At 36.7% G+C, this 21,925-nt stretch overlaps 1 protein-coding gene across 1 annotated transcript in view; it reads right to left on the reverse strand.

The window, feature by feature from the left end:
* Nucleotides 1–10,739, reverse strand: part of LOC140847516 (cilia and flagella-associated protein 47-like) — a 92,673-nt gene extending 81,934 nt beyond the window's left edge. Inside the window, exons 1-3 of the mRNA XM_073228039.1 lie at nt 10,486–10,739; nt 6,724–6,875; nt 844–959 (exon numbers count right to left, since the gene is read on the reverse strand). Coding sequence (XP_073084140.1) covers nt 844–959; nt 6,724–6,875; nt 10,486–10,680 — 463 coding nt within the window. The 5' untranslated portion in view covers nt 10,681–10,739. The remainder of the gene's footprint in view (nt 1–843; nt 960–6,723; nt 6,876–10,485) is intronic.
* Between the last annotated feature and the right edge of the window lie 11,186 nt (nt 10,740–21,925).

The following is a 21,925-nucleotide window of genomic DNA, read 5'->3' on the forward strand; positions in this document are numbered from 1 at the left end:
GTGGCTAACTATGGCAAGTATTGTTCATAAGCCATGTAAAATAAACAGACTTGTCCAGTGATGAGCCTAAGGAGAGCACGTGGGAGCCTTGCCACCCCAGATGCTGATCATCCAAACAGGAGAGTGAAAGGATAAGTGATTTGTATGCCAACTGTACATCAACAATAAAGAGAGGGCATGAGCACATATGCATATACACGTGCCTTCATGGAAACTCTTAGGTCACAGAAAGAATCTTAGAAATAATCCAGTGTGGACAAGAGAGAAGCTTTTATTCTTTCAACAGAAGGTTAGTAAAAGCACTCTCAGGGCCACCATGTGAATTCAAAGTTGAACATGATAGAGAAAAAGTACAAATATTTACTGAATCCCTATGATGAGTCAAGTACCATACTGCAACCTAAATGCATGCATAATGAACTATAGTACCTGTAATTAGCTATAGTTTATCAATGAGGAACATCAAGTTCAATGTCTTTGAAGATCCTTGATCCAGATCACACACCTAGTCAGGCACTGGGCCATGATTCTATCTCTGGAAGGCTCTAAGGACTATGTTATTCCCATGATCCTTCTTGCCTTCTGTCCTCAGGGAGATCACAAATTATCTGACAGCCAGGCTGTGTTAATCACAGAAAACAGATTCATCTTCCCTGAATCACTGCCTATCAGTCTTTTACAGTCAACCTATTTAAGGGCCTCCAGGTTTGAGCTACTTCAAATGATGGGTATCTTTTTTTAAAATAAATTGGAGAGTTTATTAATTAGATAAAGTATATATTTCAAATAGTACCAGCGTTCTTCCAAAAGTGTAAGTTAATTTATATGACAGAAAGTATTTACCTGGAACTCTGCCATGGTTAGTGATATGAACCTCTTTACAATATACTTTACTATTGGTAACCAGTGTGCCAAAATTCACTTCTGACTCGATTTCTAATTGACAAGATGGAATCAACCTAGGGGAGGAGAAAAAGGACCACATAATTAATTTTAACGATTATAATTTCAGAGTTAAATCTACTTTATGCATCTAAGGATATGGTATATCCTCTCAAGTACTCACCTTGAGTGGTTACCCACATATCTCAATATTTTGTTGCTCAAAACATATTTGGAACACTGTTTTGGAATCTCCACCTAAGCCTATAATACATTCTTTTGTCCCTTCTCAAAAAGGGTGGAACCAATCTTAACAAGTAAAGAAGTTTGGATGATGCCAAATCTGATGAAATAAAAGAAGGTGTGATGCTAAAAAATATCACTTGGGGACTAAAACAAGGTGTAAGCACAAAAAGATACAATTTATTTTCCAAGTGTGTCTCTAAGTCAAAGAGCTCATATCTGTAGCATATGATTTTGTACAGGTTTTAAAAACCCAGTATAATACATATATTTTATTTTTGGATAATAATTTATAATTTATAAAGCACCATTAAGTATACTATCTTATTTGATACTAAAAAAATCTTGAAAGGTATGTATTATGGCTCCCAAGTTACAAACAAAGAGCTAAAGACTTAAAAAAGCCTCTGTGATTTATCTAAGTAATTATGTGGAAATAACATTGGTGAACTTAGCCTTGACTCTATTTTGTTAGACTTCAAGGACACTACCCTTAGAAACCTTACAACAGTAACAATTCCAATAATAAATATAGTAATAACTGATCTTTATTGAGTCCTTAGGTAATGTACCAGACCCATGAATTAATTTATTTACTCCACATAGGATACAACCTCCAAAATATAAATACATATATATATAAGCACACTAAAACATAAATAAGAATTCCTGAACAAAACATTCACAAATACTGCTTTATGTACTGGTGCTCTGGGACTTCTTTCTGGGATCTGTGTTGAAATGTGAGCATTTGTGTATTATTGGATAAGTGTAGACATTCCAGAGATCAGCCAGGAATGTCCTATATATGTTGCTTCTTGTAAGGAATATCCATGCTCTTCTCATAAAGACACTTTAGTCTTGTGACAGGAAAGGAAAGATCAATGACCTTAGTGTACAGAATTGTATTAATAGTTTACAGGATCTAAAAGAGGAACTTGTTTCACAAAGAACGTAAGAGGCGAAGCCAACATGGATGGAGCTAGAGGGTATTATGCTCAGTGAAATAAGCCAGGTGGAGAAAGACAAGTACCAAATGATTTCACTCATCTGTGGAGCATAAGAACAAAGCAAAAACTGAAGGAACAAAACAGCAGCAGACTCACAGAACCCAAGAATGGACTAACAGTTGCCAAAGGGAAAGGGACTGGGTGGGAAGGGAAGGGAGGGATAAGGGGAATAAGGGGCATTACGATTAGCACACATAACATAGGTGGGGGGCATGGAGAAGGAATTATAGCACAGAGAAGACAAGTAGTGACTCTATAACATCTTACTATGCTGATGGACAGTGACTGTAATGGGGTATGTGGTGGGGACTTGATAACCACAATGCTGCTCATGTGATTGCATATTAATGATAAGAGAATAAAAAATATATATATACACAAAGGAAAAAAAGAGGTGAGGCCAAACATATTTTCAAATTATTTCTCTAGCTGGATGCAGAAAAGTATCTTAAGAATAATTTCTGAAAAATATTCTCACATATATACACACACACACACACACACATATACATGCATGCCCATAGATATACATGGTTTACTTTAGTAGTAGTAAGGGCTTGGTAATACAGTAATATATAACAGCTTTTCTGGCTTTCCTATTGGTTTCTCTTTCATCTGATTAAGAAAAATATTTCCAATAATATTTTACTTTCTATGTTAACAGAGAAGAGAATGGCTGTTATCAGGAGCTGGGAGATGCAGCAATTGTGGAGATATTGGTCAAAGGGTACAAACTTGCAGTTAGAAGATAAGTAAGTTCTGGGGATCTAATCCACAGCTTTGTGCTTATAGTTGACGATACTGTATTATATATTTGAAAGTTACTAAGAGACTACATCTCAAATGTTCTCACCAAAAATGAAATGGTAAGTATGTGATGTGATAGGAGGTATTACCTAACACCACGGTAGTAACTACTTGCAATATGTAAATGTACCAAATCAACATGGTGGACACCTTGAATTTACACCATGTTACATGTCAATTATATCTCAATTTTTGAATAGGAAAAAATATGAAAATTTAAAAGTATCAAATTTACTAATTTATGTATGGAGTTAAAATTAATTTGCATTAATATAATTCATAAGAAGCTTTAAAAACATGGATTTACAATTATAGTAAATCTAGGTACATACTGCTTATATATGTTCATATGTACATATACATTTACATACATGCATAAATTATAAACAAATTTCTATAGTCTTTTGTTGATTAGTAAAAAAACTTCTAAGTATAAAAATGTAATGCATTCAGATATGATACTATGGTGATAAATGAAATGGAAATACAAATTTGATGGGAAAAAAGAGATGAGGTAAACTTTTCAACTGTTTACAAATTACTATGATATTTCCCTTTTTACTGGATACATTTGAAAGAGGCATATAACTCTTATATATAAGCCATTAGATCTTTCATTGATTCAAACTCATAATGGAAAACGTTAGAAATTTTTAAATGAGCAAATGAGACATAGGTTTTAAGAATAAATGAAAAAAAGGGCTCAAAATCACTGATTATATCATTTCTCTGTGAGTATACTTTTGGAAGACCAGATAACACAAACTTCTAGTTTCCAGACAAAACTGCATAAATCCATTTCCTATGTTCCTCTCCAATGAACGTAACTGTAAGCCCTAGAAATGGTGCAAGAGGCAAGCAAAGAAGGTAAAAGGTAATGAGAAAGAGAGCTGGTTGTTTGCAACACCAGGACTGCTGGAACAGGGAAATGCAAATTAAACTATAAGGAGATTCCACAATCAAAATGGCTAAAGTTAAAAAATAGTGACAGCAGCAAATGCTGGTGAAGATGTCAAAAAAGTGTATTACTCATACTTTGCTCACTGGAATGTAAAATAGTAGAGCCACTCTGAAAAGAAATTTGGGATTTTCTTTTAAACTAAATATGCAATGACCATTATGACCGAGCAACTGCATGCCTGGGCATTTATCCCAGAGAAATGAAAACATATGTTCACACAAAACTTGTACATGAATGTTCACAGCAGCTTTATTGTAAAAGCCAAAAAGCGGAATCAGCCCTGATATCCTTCAACAGGTCAATGGCTAAACAAACTGTGGTATATACACACCATGCTATACCACTCAACAATAAAAAGGAACAAACTATTGATATATTCAACAACTTGGTTGACTCTCCAGGGAATTTTGCAGAGTGAAAAAGTCAATCCTAAAAGGTTATATCACATATTTGAGAAGACAAATTAAATTTAGAAAGAGAAGACAGAGCAGTGGTTTCCATTTTAGGAATGGAGGGAGTGAGGCACAAGGGAGGTGGGTGTAGTTATTAACCAACAGGAGAGATCCTTGTGGTATTGGCACTGCTCAGTATCTTGATGGTGGTGGTAGATACAACCCTACACACAAGACCCTATACAATAAAACTGTATAGAATTTAAAAGCTTAACATGACACACACATACACACAGCAGTTTAAGTAAAGCTGTGACAATCTGAATAAGACAGGTGGATTGTATCAATGTCAGTTTCCTAGTCGTGGTATTATCCTATAGTTTTACAAAATGATACTATTGGAGAAAACTGGGAAAAACGCACAAGGAATTACTTCTTAAAATTGCATGTGACTCCTCAATCATCTGAATTTTTTTAAAAAATAGACATATAAGCAGCAAACTCTTCCCCCTGCCCCACCCTCACACACCTACACACCTACACACACACACACACACACACACACACACACACACACACACACACACACACACACACCCTTTCTTGCAGCCCTGTTCATAACACTGTAAGGGGGAAGTGTTGTCCTTAGGTTGCATCTGACTCTGATGAGAAAGGGCACACAATAGGGGGACAAGACAAAATCCCTGTTTCAAAGGCAGAGAGGCATCTTCAACATTTCTCTCCACATATAGTACAAACAAACAAATCTGAGTGTTAGTCATAGTTATGTCAATATGCAGAATGGACCAAAACTGGCCCTATTTAAAATAAATTATAAAATGTAAAGTAAATATTTGTAGTAGGTTAATAGCTTATTCCTTTCCTAACATGTGTCAAGTGAATCCTATGCAGAATGGGCTGTTGTGCTAAATCCGAACTTCTCAATAACATGGAGACCCAAAATAATTGCGGATCTAAATTTAGTTTACAAAAATGAGAAAACACAAGGGGAGTTATACACAGGCATATGTCTAATGCCAATATTAATATTAATATTCCAAAATTAATTCTGTTGGTGTTGGACAAATAGCAACAAAAGAATCACATCTATGGAATGGCATTTTGTTGGGGAAAAGGAGGATCACACACACGCATATGAATAAAAAAACTTTTAAATTGTGACTCTAACTTTAACAGGTAATTTCACAATGAACAGAACCATACATTTTTCAGTATAAAATGAAAATGATAATATCCTGGTCAAATAATTTGTATCAAAGTTAATCTCCAAATCAGTTACTTAGCTCTGTGTTATATTCATTATATCAGTCCACATTTTTCAACCAATCTCCAAAGAGCACTATTTTTATTTTTTTGAAGGCAAACATCTGAATTACTTAAAATTCAGTGAAGTATATACAATAATTTACTATTAAATAACAAGTATATTAAAATGTGAATACAGAGCCACCGTAATCCATTTAAGAATACATTCACCATAAAAACAGACAGTAGACTGGTAGTTGCCGGAAGCTGAGCATGATGGAATTGGGGACATGCTCTTTAATGGTACAAACTAGGAACTAGTAGATAAATAAGTCCTGGAGAGCTAATGTACAGCATAGTGATTATAGTCAACAATACTGCATTATCAACTTCAAACTTGCTAAGAAACTAGATCTTAATTGTTTCCACCACAAAAAAGAAACAATTATGTAATGTGATAGTGTTGTTAGCTAATGTTATGGTGGGTGATAAACATACTGCAATTCATAAATGTATTGCATCAACATGTTGTACAACTTAAACTTACACAATGTTATATGTAAATCATATTCCAATTAAGAAAAAAGAAAGTGTGATGAGAAAGAGCAGCCGATGAAGAACTATAGTAGCAGGAAAGTCAGAGAATGGAGAATGAAGTGGCCCAAAAAGGCAATCATGGTTAACTATTTCTAATGCTGCTGAGATGTGGAGTAACATAGAGACAGAGGAGTTATCAATAGATTGGCAATATGTGAGAGCTGTTTCATTGGAAAGCTTAGGAAGGCATCCTATCAGAGTTTGTTGAAGTGAGAATAGAAAGTGGGACTGTGAAGATAGGAAAAAGAGTTTTCTTTCATGATTACTGTCAAAAGATACAAAAAAAAATATGATGGGAAGAAAATAGGATGTGAGGTCGAGAAAAAAAATGCGTGCAACTATTGAATGTTTTTAAGTTATTCTAATTAAATAAAAATACCAGAAAACTAGTCTTCCATTTGTTTTGAACAACACAATTTGTTAAAACTTTGTCCTTTAAGTTCAGCTTAAAGGAAACTATAGCTACAACAAGCCCTATTAGAGAAAATATAGAACAGTACTTTGATTCTTATTTTTATTTGAAGAGTGCTCAAAAATGTTAGCATGAAATATAAAGAATACCTACCCAATTAGAGGGATCTCTATTGTTTTATTTCCTATTGAAATAAGTAGTTGGTCAAAAGTGTCTTCATCTTTTTCAGGATGATATTCTACCATAGCTGTCATATGAAGCCCAGAAGCAAGTTCTTTATACAGATTGTTCAAAATCAGTTTGAACTTCAGTGGGAGAAAAAAAATCAAATTAGACATCTTAACACCTAATGAGGAAATAATGTGAGCAACTATAGTTGGGAGTGCACATTATTTTAAGCGCTATATCAAGACATGGGTGCTATTCCTGCCCTAAAGGCAAAGACTTAATAACTCTATACCTATCAGATTCTAGATCCTTCAGACATGTTACATGGATTGAAACTGACAATGCAGTCAGTTAAGAAATGTGTAACTGTTCATGGACTCCTTTAGAAGTAAAACTTAAATACAGAAAAAAAAGGAAGAGCAATCTAATAAAAATGTTGCTCAGTCATATATACCTATGAAATACACACACTCCTGCATATACACATACATAGATCATTTTTTATACTTTCAGCATGGGGACTTAGACTTCATACCTTGGAGGAAATATAAAAAAGGAATGGACCAAAGAGGAAAAAAAAATACTTTTGCTTTTGTAAGCCATCTGCTAGAGCCCAGGAAAAAATAGGAAGGAAGAGAAGTGCTACCTATTAAGCACTTATAATAAGTTAAGTATTCCACATCTGTTCTGTCACTGCATGCATTTTGACAGTCCTATAATGCGGATATTAAGGCTCCCAACATACAGATGAGGAAACTGGGACCTGTAGAGTGTAGAATGTAATTAATATCCAAGGTCAGTGACAATGAGGATTCAAAACACATATCCATTTTACTCTAAAACTTAACCCACAACTGGAAAGATTCCCTCTCCTGAATACACAATCTCCTTAAGCAGCCATCTATATACCCCTTAAAAGTTAATACCAGGGACTAACTGTTATATGAGTAATGCAGACACAAGTATCCAGAAAATAAATAAGAGAACACAGTTACTGGGGGCTACAAGGAGTGTACTTGGTCCAGGCATAGAGGACAGATAGAAGAGGTGTTGAAGAAGCAAGTAAGGGGCTCCCTGTGGAGGCAGGAATAGCTCACACACAAGCAGAGAACAAAATAAGCAAAATGGTGTCTCTGTAGGCAGCTAAAAAGCTAGCCTTGCTCAGCAAAGAGCTTCAATCAGTAGTAATGGAGGTCATGTTGAAATTAACTATCATTCAGGGCTTTTAATGCGAGGCTGAGTCTAAGCAGTGCTTTCCAGCAATGAAAGATAGAGGAGTGACTTGTTGATACCACTGGTCTGAAAGCTTCACACTTCCAGCAAATAATAATTCTCACACCTCACAATTACCACAGTCTAACTCTCAGGCCCCCTGCAATTACAGAATCATAAGAAAACAAGGGATAGATTGTTCCCCACATGGGCCTTTGAGTGCTGACCATTAACGTATTAGGTTTGACTATCATCCTTTAAAGAGCTCTGTCTTTAAAACAGGATACCAGGGCTTTAGCAGCATATGCTTTGGGTCAAACTTCAAGTTGCTGAGCAATCAGTGGTATGCAAAGGTGTGTAATGTGCCACCCCCACTTGGGAGTCATCAGGACACAAGTCCCAACTATAATAAATGTCTGTAAATGCAATTGGTATCAAGTAGGGAAGAAATAATTTGGAGATAATATAAGAGAGAAGACTTATAGAGACCATTAGAATTCACTTTGACCCTTAAAGATGGGTGGGATTTGGAAAGGGGTGATTCTGGAAGAAAAGGGAGGACTGAAAACATGGGTTAAAAGAAAGGGAAGTGTGATCCATGGGGGTAAGGAGCCAATCACAAGTAAGCCTGGCCTGGCTGAACCAGAGGCCACACGAGTCAGCAAAACACTGAGGAGCTATGTCTTCTTTATTTTCTACCAGCGATTACAGTAGATGGAATGTATCACTGCATATGGCACACAGTAGGTACTCAGTACAAAGACAATGTTGGGTCTTGAGCCAGGGTGAAAAACAAGTACTACTGCATGTTAGGAGAATCATTTTGTAAGTAATTTTAACAGTGATGATGACAATGCTTTTTACATAGCACTTTGGTTTTTTTTTTTTAATATATTTTTATTTCCAAGGTAGTTAATGCATTTTTTGCTAATCCATCTCTTTCCTAATTCTCTTCACGCCTGTGAAGGATCAGGAGTGTACATCATTGTCTTCCAACAAAGACAGGTTCACGCTGATACTGGGCTCACGGCTTTGGCCTCTAACTAGTAAGGCTGTCTAGACTTGTGGTCTAAATAGTTACCTTTACAACTCTAGACACAAGCCAAAACAAAACAAATTATATCATTTTTCCTCTGACTGAATAAAACCACCCATGCAAGCGTTTGCTGCACATCCATAAAATAGTGTTTGCCCACATTTGGGATGTACTGCTATCTTGAGTTTTAAAAGACAGTATTTTCAAATATACATTCAGCTGTTCAGTAAATATGTGGTAAGGTAATGAGATAATGTACTTTTTCCCTAATTTTATAGTATTGGTCAGGTACTTTTTGATTTAATGAGTAATTAATAGTCTTTTGTGATATACTATTTTATTACAAAATAAACATTACTATTGTTAAAACATGCAAATATAAAAATGAATAAGAACAATTCCATTTATATAAAACTCAAGAACAGGCAAAACTAGTCTATGGTGTTAGAAACCAGTATAGTGGCTACCTTCACGCAGTGATTACTCCCAGTACTGTAGGGAGCATTCTTCGAGTGCTGGAAAATTCTATTCTGACCCAAGTGGTGGTTACATGGGTGTGTACATATATAAAAATTCATCAAGCTTTACATTCAAGATTTGTACACTTTAGGGTAAATAAATAGTACATCAGTTTTACAAAAGTGTAAAAAGTAGAATACGAAAGCCCTTTTTCTCATTGCCTTTCTAATCACTACTGTACTTTTTTATGCATATATGAATATACGGAATTTAACAAAAAAAATCATACATACCTTTCCACTTCAATACATATAGCTCCAGCTGTATTCAATACTATTTATTATTAGGAATATCATTAGGAAAAATTAAGTTATTTATCACTTGTAAATCAAAAATTCTTTTCACCTTACCTATACCAAAAGTCCTCTGGTAACAGGTGATCATAGATCACGTGATCTAGAATAACAGTGCGCTAGAGATGAAATTCTGCCAAGTTTTAAATCAGAAGATGGCGCCACCCTCTCAGAGTTTCAAGTCCTCTGAGGGCAGGGCTGGGTCCATCTTATATTCCTAAACCTACTGCCTATTATATAGTAGGTGCTCCATAAATGTCTGCTAAAATATGACATAGAAAACTTTCCATTATACTACAGTATCTGGAGTAATCAGGCACTTTATGATTCAAAGGGTAGTTAATGAGAATTTTGTTGATGTAATTCTATTCTGGGCTATTAAGAGAAGACAAACGTGGAACACTCTGCCGCTCTTTCCAAACCCAAAATGAAGAAATTGGGAGGTTCCAGATTGCCTTTTCCCCACCCTGTCTCCCAACACCAAGGAAAAATGAAACAAACACAAAAAGGCGAGCACACACATATAGTGTCACCTAAATCGCCGCTCCCCTGGAAGCTCAATCCTGCCCCCATTCCCGAAGGAGCCAGGTGTCTACTCCCCCTGACAAGGCAGGTGCCCAGATGGGGAGGAGTTCTCAGAGCCCTGGCGCTCCTGAGGCTTTGCTCCAGCACCCCTGAGTGTGTTACCTGTGGTTTGGCCGGCTCCTGAAACCGAATCTTTTGGTTGCAATGGCCGAGATTGTGTACAGTAATTGGAAGGCGGTACACCTTGCCGGCCAGCGCGTCGAGAAACTTCAGCTCCAATGGGGTCACCCGCAGCTGAATCTCCTTTTCCGGGGTCCCCCCGTCCCGGGGTAGGAGGGAGCCCCTCTGGGAGTCCATGGTCGGTCGGTAGCCAGCAAGTCGTAGCGGACTTGACGCACACCCACCTAGCGCGAGCATCGTCGCTAGGCAACCGACGGACGTCGCGCGCGAGCTCCGAACCCGGAAGCAATTGTCGCCGCCCAAGCCGCGCGAGCTGGCGACCAGAATAGAAAACACAGGCATCTGGGGAAAGAACCCAGGGGTCGAAGCTGTCACCAAAGCAGCTGGAAAACGTGTTCTGGCAGTCCAAATCCCAGGGGTATCTTATTTTGCCAGGGCCTGGCAGGGTTTTAAGATGGCATTGACGGAGTAGGTATTTTCCTGGACCTCTCTTAAGACTCATCTTAAAGAGCAGTGGAAGTAATGTGCCCACGGGGTCTATTAAAGCAGCAGTGTGTAAAAGAAACAGAGGCATTCAATGGGAGCAGACTCAGGTCCCCATAGGTGCCCTGCTCAGTGGCCTTTGAGGTAGCGTTTCTTAAAATGTGATAGTAACCCTCTGGGTCTTTTGTTAAAATGCAGATTCCGTTTCAGCAGACTTGGAGCAGGGCCTAAGAATCTGTATTTGTAACAAGGTCCCAGGTTATTCCAATGCTGCAGGTCCAGGAACCACACACACAGTAGAGCAGTTTAGGAACTTTGTTAACTCCCAGGTATTAGGTTTCTTCATTTGTGAAACCAAGGTGCTGTTCAGAAGACTGAGATCAAACATAATCACAACTGGATAAGCACCCTTCCAACAAGCCAGGATTCACACTGCCCAATCCCTACTATCCTCATCCTTCATCTGCTGTGATGGTCTTAGGGTTTCAAAACATATCAGGTGGGTAGTATTTCTCTGCCTTAAATCTGCCTCTTACCACAACTTTACAACACGCTTCTGCTACAGACCTTTATTAATTTGGAGACAAGCATTGCAGTATATATTCATGTAATTATAGGGCATTTTATATACAGATACCTACATTTACATAAACATGTAAGTGTATATTTATTTTTAATATAAATATATATGCAAATTAAAAATATATAAATATATAAACTTAGATAACATATATACTCACATAAAATATATATAAATATGTAAACTTAAATAAAATATATAGTTTTTGCTTTCATTTCCTTCTTGCTTCCACACATGATTTTCACTCTGAGGGGACTCGCCGTGCCATCAACTGGTCAAACAGTTACTCATCCTTCAAAACCTAAACATCTTTGTAAAACTGTTCCTACAACTGTTGGACAAGATTCCCACACTACCAAGATGATAAATAAGTTGTTGCTTCATTTTAAAGTTGCCATAAATATAAAGACAAGTTCTAATATTTCTTGGAATTGTCGCTGATAGTTGAAAATAGAAGTAGTGGTGCTGGTGGTTATTATTTGCAAATTCTTATGAATTGATAGATTAAAAGCATCTGCATCGTTTTTTAAACTTCTATATCTTTTGGCCTAATGCAGCAGAGCTTAACAGCTGGATTTTTATAGTAATCACTACTATGATCTCACAGTACAAACCCAGTCCATATCCTTGAGCCCCTATGCAAGGCAATTATACAGAGATGAAATGACCACATGGCCAAGGAACTTGACTGAACCAAGACCACTGTCCATGCAAAGCCCTCCTGCAAAAATTGGAAACTCTATAAAGAGGTCTCAAATTGTCTACTGTCTACTCTCAAGAGGACTCACCCAACTCTGGACTTCTATGTAGACCCTAAAGATACAGTGATGCAAATCAAGTGGAAAACAATTTTGTTTCCCTTTTCAGTTGGTACTCTTATCCACAAAGGAAGGGTGTCACATAGGGCTCTCCAAGTTCACCAAACCTAAAGCTCAGTCCATTGCCTTTGGTGACTATAGGTAAGCTTCCTTGATTTTTTTTATCCACATTGTTATCTACTCTAAATTTAAATTTTAGATGAAGTATTATAACATCTGCATCACGTGTCTATCCCCAAATTCTCTTAACCCATTTCTATTATCAAATAATGGCCATATAAAGGCATATTTTGGTGAGTTGTAAGCTGTTTTTAGCCACAATTTTCAGTTATGCACGATTATGTAGTTACTTTAAGGTTGAACAAATAACACATAATGACAAGAGATTTTACATAACAGTAATTCAAAAGACGAATAGTTCCTTATATACTACCTTTCTTCTGGAAGCCTCATGGAGAATAATGTTGATTATATATCATGGATGAAATGTGTTGTGTTCATCTCTGTTCAGATTTCCAAGGACACACAGTGGGCAGAATTTGTGTGTAAAAATCAAAGTAGGCATTCTGACTGGAAAATGTTGTATATTACAAATAAGGTTAAATTTTATTCCTTATGAAAATTAATAATGAACTATACTGTAATGGAGACAGGGAGCTTAAGGGAAGACATGCTCAATGTTTACCGCAGACTTGACATTCTTCTACTCTGAATGAATTTAAGAGAAAAATTTAACTCCTATCTATTGACTATATATTTTGCCATGTGAACTAGAAATCAGAAGTCCTTCTTCATACTTAGCTAGCGAAAGTTCTGCGGTGGGTAGAGTGTCTGAACACCAAGGATAAGATAACAATGAGGAAGTAAGCAAAATGATCTTTAATTAAGTTTTTGGATGTTTACTTCTATATCTGTTTTAAAGGACTGAAAAAATTGGTGACGAAGGGAAAACGGGATATTAGTGTGACTACTTTAAATCTTCAAAAGTTCAAATAACTTCTCGAAAAAGGAGTCTGAATGCAATCCAGGACAATCTATTATAGTGGTCATAGTACTGATGTAGGAACAGGAGTTATTGAAAGAGAATAGACAGAACTTCTCTATGCTCCAGAGTATTAAAAGAGTGGTAATCGATGTGTTTATAAACTCATTTGAAAGTGAGCAGTATACAGTGAAATTCACTAAGACTACATATGATTAAAAGTTCTCCCAGATAATGAAAAGCCCTGCCAATAAGAATAAATTGATGAGACTAATGCCTGGATAGAGTAGAAGAGCATGAATTGGATGGCAATAACACAAGATAACAGAAAAATGATCCATTATTTCCCAAGGCATACAGTGAATGACAGACAGCCACCAACTGACCCAAGCCAAAGGATACAAGTTTCTCTATTGTTAGCGTGTCTGACTACATACAGACATCATCCCAGAGATTGCTAACGCTGCCCCAGAACCCAGTTTCTCCTTTTTTCAGATATGCTTATGGCCACATAGATTAAGACTACATTTTCTACATTTTACAGACTCCTTTGCTGCTGGATGTGGCCATGAATGCAAGTTCTGAGCATGAGTGGAACTGATGTGTACCATTTCTGACTTGTATCTTTGGTGTGGTGCCTTAAAACGGTGGTAGATGCCTTCTCCTTCCTCTTAATCCTGCTCTGCTAGTTCACTATAAACATGGTAGTGGGCCAAATGATCACTTTAAAGAGAGTAAGATGATAGAAGGAGCTGGAAGCCTGTCAAAAGTACACAGCAAAGCCACCAACCCACCTGGGATTTTTATTTAAGAGAAAAGTAAAACTAAATCTTGTTTAATCCACTATTAGTTTGAACCCCTTTAGAACAGCTGAACCTAATCAGTACAGACAGCAACACAGGACGGGGACTCAGAAGGGCATATCCCCCAAAAGGGATCAGTTGCAGTAACACCACTCTATCAGACTGAGCATTGTAACTTGGACAAAACCTTGCCTTAGCCAACTGAAACTCCTGCCAACCCTTCCCACCTTCAAACTGCTGGGGTGACTCTGGCTCTGCCCCTCATGCTCACTGGGCACAAATACCTGGTGGCAGGTAATACCTTTGGTTTCTAAGTAATTACAGGTTCCTGAGTGAAACAATGAATAAAAGTTAATTACCTAGAATATCTCTTGGCAGGACAGGCCTTACTTGAAAGTAATAGGAAATTCACTTCTGCATTACCTCATCTCCTACAGGACCATCTCCCGACCCATCTTAAAAGGTGTTGGCACTTAGCGTCAATCAATCTCAAGAAAGATTTAACAGAGTTGGAGGGCATCTAAAGGAATCAAGAGGACAAGTGATCTAAAATGTCAGGACTTCCAGTATGGAAATATGAAGGATTAGGGCTGAATATTATAATACTTAAATAAACGACCAGAATGAACATAAACTTTTTCATGAAACCCTAAAACCAAGGAGAATCTGGGGGTTTCAAAAAGGTAGTTTTACAGCAGTTTCTCAACCTCACCACTATTTAAATTTTTAGCAGGATAATTACATTGCATAGGATGCTGTCCTACATTATTGTAAGTTGTTTAGCAGCCTCCCTGAGTTTTACCTATTAAATGTCAGTAACACACTGACCCCACCCCTGCACTGTGACAACCAAAAATATTTCCAGACATCACTATGTTATTTTTTCCCTCCTTTTTACACCACTGATAGCATATTATCACATCATTCACCTTCTGCTTATTTCACTCAACAATACATCTTGTAAGTCATCAATACATGAAGCCTTTTATAGCAGCATAGTATTCCATTGTGCAAGTACAAAATTTACTGAACTGAGTCATGTCTGATGTACTCTGGATGTTTCTAATTTTTTACTATTGCAAACAAGACTGTGATGAATATCATTTTGCATATCTTTTCTCATATGGCTGAGCATGTTTATAAATAATATAGAATTACTGTAAGAACTACTGAGTAAAAATCTATGCACTGGTCATTTCAACAAATGCTATCAAATAGCTCTTCAGAGAGCTTGTATTTATCATAGTCTGATTAGCAATAAGTGACAGTACATTTTCCCCTATGTTTAAACTATTGCAGTATGTGTAATAGGCAGGATTTCTAAAATGCCCCCCTTAAAGACACCCTGCACTAATATCTAGAACCTGTGGATATGATGATTTATCACTCCCATGATCATGTAAAGTTCTATAGCATAGCTGATCTTAAGATAGGGAGAGGACCCAGGTAGGCTGATCTAAGATCATGGCAGAGCAAGAAGTTAAGAGACACGTGAAGCATGAGAAGGATTTCATACATGATAGCTGTTTTGAAGATGGAGGGATCCGCCTGAGGAAGAATGGATGGCCTTAAGGTGCCCAGACAGAGGTCTCTGACCAACAATCAGTTAGAAATGGTGTTAGCTGGCAACCTGAAATTTGAAATTGGCTCTGTATGCAGAGGGTAAGTTGAGACCAAAGAAAGCAGACCACTCCAGATTAGTAGGTGGCAAGGGAACTTACTTACAAGGCCTGTTTTGGGTACCAAAGGACAGGTATATCTTTACACCCACCCGCCAGATAAAGGGGCCTAAACAGGGTTCAGACATGTGCATCATTCACATGGTCTAAACAACACCTTACTCTCCAAAGGCTGCATCCTTCAAGTGGCTCCTCGTACAGAAACAGTGGGCAGACCATACATTCCAAGGACAGGTGAGGGTGTAACGGTCCTCTGATTATCTGGGTCCAACTCATGGGTCAGCCGGTAGTCACATTCTCTCAAAAAACTCCTCCAACAAATGGGCACCTCAGTTCTACAACTGTAAGGAACTGAATTCTGTCAATATCCTAAATGAGTTTAGAAGCAGATTCTTCCCCCAGGTCCTTTTCTCCAGAAAGAAAGGTAGTTCTGCCAGCACCTCGATTTTGATCTTTTGAATTCCTTAGCAAAGAACCCAACCATGCAGTGCCCAGACTTCTGACACAAAGACACTGAGATAACACATTTGTGTTATTTTAAGTTGCTGTTTGTGGTGATGTGGAGTGCAGCAATATAAAATTAATAGTGCTAATAGAATTTTGACTTTTCTTACTTTCTTAGGTAAGAAATGGTATTACCATGTAGTTGACTTTTCATTTTTCTTATGATGGAAATGAACATCTATTCATTTATTTAAAAGTCATTTTTATTTCTGTTTTCTATATTGTGTGTATTCATAGAAGTTTTCTTGGACTGTTGATCTATTTCTTATCAATTATGGAAGTGCTTTATATATTAAGAGAATTTGCTTTGCCTGTGATAAGATTTGCAAATATTATGTGTGTGGATATCTATCTCCTTATTTTTTTTTTTACTCTTCTAGTGAATTTGGTAGTCATATCATTACTTTGCTTTATGGCTTCAGCGTTTTAAAAAATATTCTTACTTATTCTTAGAAAGGCCTTCCTTATGTCAAGATTAAATAAAAAGTTGCTTCTGGTGATTTTACTGTTTTGCTTGCAACATTTACACCTTATATCCACATAAAATTTATCCTGGTATAAAAGATATTGATACAAACTACCCCAACATCATTATTGAATTTCAAAATGTGATCCCTCAAAAGTTTTATTTAGTGTTGGGTAAGCGACTTATAACAATGGGACATTAATCCTCTTGATAACACTTTCCCTTATTTTTTCTTTGGGAGTTTCTTGTTGAGATTTAATACTTCTTTTAAATACATAATCACTTTTATATACTGACATACCTGTGTTTTTCTTCCATTTGTATTCATAATAATATTTCTCTGTTATGATTTAATATATCTAGGAAATTGCTCCAACACTTTTATTATTAATATTTTATTATTGTTTTAATTATTTTTCACTGATTTTTGTCAGTTTCTACATGCCCTGCATTTTTGGCCTTTCCCTTTGTCCTACATTTTCAATTCCACTTTTCTCATTTCTCCTTCAAGTTTATGCTTTTGCTGAGGCAAAAATTGCCATTTCTTTCCATCCTTTATTTAAGAGTTCTGTATTTGATAGGCGAATGAACCACAGAACACCAGTGTTTTAGATAGTGCTAGTTTCATAATATAGGCTTTGTATCAAATTTCATTGGGCTACAAGATATTGATGTCTATTGAGTTATAAAATGCGACCACCATCAAATCAGGGCCTGATAAATATAACCAGCTGACTGAAACCAATGTGAAAAAAGTCCCAAAGTGGTGGTTATGGAAGCTATTGTCCATCAAACGATTCCTCAATTCATATCTCTACAGGTACTCTTTTCCTGTTTGACCCCAGTGAATCCCAGAACTCCTTTGGTATTACTTATCTGAAATAGAATAAAACATCTGTTTCCAAAGCACCTGTGAGAGTGGCAAAATAAATGAGACAATTAAAATACCCATTCTCTGACCAAAGGGGAGGAAAAACCTGTAAAATAGGTATTGAAAAAGTCTTTCCAATTACAGATTTGAAAAGAAATATGTATCTATGTATATCTAATTTGATATATTCATTTTCAGTATGCTTTCCTTATCTACCAATTTGTAAGTAGCTGGTTTCTCACAATAAGGAGCAAGTCTTTAAAAGGACACTAACATTTTGAAACTAAGGTGGGCCAGGAATTCCAGCAATTTCAGCTTTCCAGGTGGTCATGGGGAGGTGGAGGGTGGGAAAAGGAAAGTTTTGTTCCTGATTAATAGTTGAAGAAAACCTAATTTGTAATATATACAATCCCATTATATGAATCAATGTTGGATAAACTGTCTTTCAACCCTGTAAGCATACAGCAGAGACTCTCTCCTCTGCCACCCCCTCCTTGAAGGAGCTTTTTCAAAAGCTTTCAAGTTTTCTTATTTTTGCTCTTCCCAATCCTCTCCTCAACCTTCCCACCCACACTAATACACCTTATTCCACATTTTTTCCCATTTTAACCCTCAATAGACTGTCTCACAACCATATTTACATGCAGTTTCTACAAATGACAGGTATTTCCTTTATATAAATTAAATTTAAAAAAATTCTGATACAAAGGTTTTCTCAATGTAATGTGATGGGATGCTATGAGACATGTTAAGTAGAACAATTTTTAAATTTCTGATAAGAAAGAGAAAAGCACTGGGTTCAAAATTTAGTTCTCACTCATTTTTCTATATATCCAACAGAAATAATGTATGTGTGTGTGTGTGTGTGTGTGTGTGTTGCACATACATATGTATATACACAGAGAGAGAATGGGGAAAGGAGAGAATGAGTTGAATTATCAACTGACAATAGTTTTACTCAGAATATCACACGTCAAAGTGACTTACAGATATTATTTTCTCTGTGTGCCATGATGTGATAACAGATCGAAGAGCACTATTCCTAGAGAATCTCTGAACCAGTGAAGTGCTCCTTATTCAACTGAGATGTTAACTCACTTATTTTGTAATGGGAGTTAGGTGAGTCTGCTACTCCTAAACTGGAATTTTTCTCATATAATCTGCCCTTTACCTGAAAAATGCTGTTCATTCCTTGGGAAATGTGTGAATGTATGTGTATCTGTGTGTGTTCTTTTCCATGAATACAATTAGAAGAGATACAGATATTGGAGTGGTACATCTTAAAATGTTGTCTGTGAAAGGGTGTTAGTCCATGAACACTTTGTTCCTGGTCCATGATAAGTAAAGAAATCGAAAGGAAGAGTTCAGACACACTGATAACAATCTGATATTGTCAGGCCTATGTTCTCTCTCTGCATGATGAAGGAAAGCTTCTGACAAGATATTTGGCTGGATTTGCCATAGGACATCATGTTTGAAGCTGTTGATATTCCACACATGGTTTCATTTAAAGCTGAATTTGGAAATGCATTGTTGATTGTTGTGACTGACCTGGTCAATCCATGAATGGGTTAAGCCACATCCCTTGGAAGACTGAGGTGTCCTTGAAAATTTATAATTCTAGTATAATGAAGGTTAGTTCTGACAGCAGAAAAGGAAGAATTTACACTTCTCTCTAGGGCCAAATTGCAGATAGACCTGGACTTCCAAGAGCATGGGACTGACTGAAGAATCCTGTGGGTAAAAACTGAGCAAACACCCTAAGTGGAGGCCTGATGGAATGAGGCTGAAGTTTAAGAACATGTCAGGGTCTTTGGGCCCTGAAAGTGGCTTCTTTAAGAAAACTGGAAAGCAATCTCCCATAACAATAGCCTTCAGTAGTGTCTAGTTAAAAATCAGAGCCTGGATCTCCTTTGTGCTGCTAGGAATTAATTCATCTGGAGCTGAGCTTCAGCCTTCATGTACCCATAGAGGGTTCATTCTAACTGGCATCTATTCTGATTGGTCAGTTCCTTTGCTGTAGCAGAAGTTAAATATTCCAAATATCACCTATGGCAGTGTTTCTCCTTAACATCTTCAGAGCACGTACAGCACAGACCAGCTCTTCTCTCATGAGGAGTATCCTCAACCTTGACATAATGGAAGCAAGACCTTAGGAGAAAAAACGGAGAGACTGTCTTGAGCACAGGAGGTAGTATACTTGACAGTTCTGCAAAACAGCTGAAGAGGTATTTGTATAAGAGGTTGTCTTAGGTTCTCTCTCCAGGTCCAACAAGTGGCTGTGTTCCAGGAAGTGGGTTCTTTTTGATGTGCATGTTTGTGCACACATGCATGCACATGCACTATAATAATTTTGATATAAATTTTCATTGGCTCCGTTATTCTTTAAGAAGAGCATATGTCATTTTATGCCACGTCATATGTCCTTGGCAAATGATTCTGCTGAGATTCCCATATCTTCTCTCTTCCTTCACCTACTCTGTTCCCTTGTGGAATTTTTCAGCCATGAAGATAAACTTAAAGGAGTCGTCTCAGATCCAAAGCTCACATCTTAGTAATGAGTAAGGTGATTATCCACAAGAGTTTACTAAGTGTGATTGCAATGGACTGAAAGAGTTATTATTCCATTTATATGTCTGTTGTATTAGGAGGACATGGAAGAGAGTTCACTGCATTCTTTTAATTCTTATTTAATGAGATGTTGCAGATGGAAGCAATCTGTTGATGAAATTAGTGCTCTTGGCAATTCAATTATAAATATATTTCAAAAACAATGTACATATATGGGAAATACAGAATATCTTACTAAGGCTAGAACCCGTGAAAGCCAGCTTTTTCAATTGGAATTTGACCCCAGTTTGCAGGTAAGTAATGGGAAAAGCACTCAGCTGTAATACCCCAATAATTGACTGTATACCTTAATAATAGCTACCACTTAATGATCTTTTAAATTTTATTTTTTCATATAACAAATACTTACACAGTGCTCACTATGTGTTAGACATTTAATTGATTTATGAAAAGAATTATTTAAATTTTCCATAAAACCCTACAGAGGTAGTTATTACCCCTATATTACAGAAGAGGAAACTGAGGCACAAAAAGTTTAAATATATTGCTCCAGGTCACACTGCTAGTAAAGTAGCAAAACCAGGATTTACAGCGGGGTGGTATGCCGCCAGAGTTTGTTTCATAATCACAACATTATGCTGCCTACCATAGGATAAACACCAGGCCAGAGCAGAGAAAGAGCATCCTATTAGAATTTCATAAACCATGCTATGTAGGTGACCAACTATTTAGCCTATGAATAAAACCAGTTGGAAAGGTCAGTATATTCTTATACATTATCAATACATATGTACTATAATATGTACTCATATATATGTTCCTAAGTATATTCTCATTGCATTTATCAATGTATATTCTTATGTATGTATTAAAATATATATTATACTACTCTCAATCACTTAATGTGACTATAACAGCCTTTGTTCCTACTTAGATATTTTAAGGCTTTAATATATTAAAGCTCAAACCCACAAAAGTATGGTCAGAAGTAGTATTCACATTTTACAGACCTTTTTCTACATTTCCCAGTCTTGCATTACATGTTATGTATGTCATGTTTTATTGCATTGGACAAGGTGATAAGATAAAATGCATGTAATTTTTGACAACTATTTATGATATACAACAGGCTTACTTGATGCTTAAGAAACATACTGTAACAAAGATAGACACATGCTATATACTTATAAAATGACCTATTAACAAGAGTAACCTAAGCCATTTTTTTACTTTATACACACAAATATAGGCTAACAATTTATATTCCCTTATCTAACCACTCTTGAATGCAATATTTGTCTGCCATACCATGACCCAAAGAGGTGAAAAAAATGAAAGCCCTTGGAGTTTAGCCCTACCCAGTGCCTGAGCAAAAGTCACCAATGTTGTTACCTGTTTACCCAATAGTCATTGATAACAAATTTTTTCATTGCTAAATTGTTATTTCCTTTAAAAAATGAATTAGATGAAGAGCTGCTTGGGGATAAAGTTCCTAGCCCCATGATATGACCGACGATTGGTCATACGTTATGAAACTACAACAAACTTATTCTTTAGATCATCAGTCTGCCAGTCTACCGTGCATCTAGGCTTTACCTGTGAGACCATTTTGAGTCAATAACTTCCAAGAGTAAGTCTGAAAGAAGTATAGAGGTCTCTGGGAAA

Source organism: Manis javanica, chromosome X, assembly GCF_040802235.1.
Source record: "Manis javanica isolate MJ-LG chromosome X, MJ_LKY, whole genome shotgun sequence".
Classification (NCBI taxonomy): domain Eukaryota; kingdom Metazoa; phylum Chordata; class Mammalia; order Pholidota; family Manidae; genus Manis; species Manis javanica.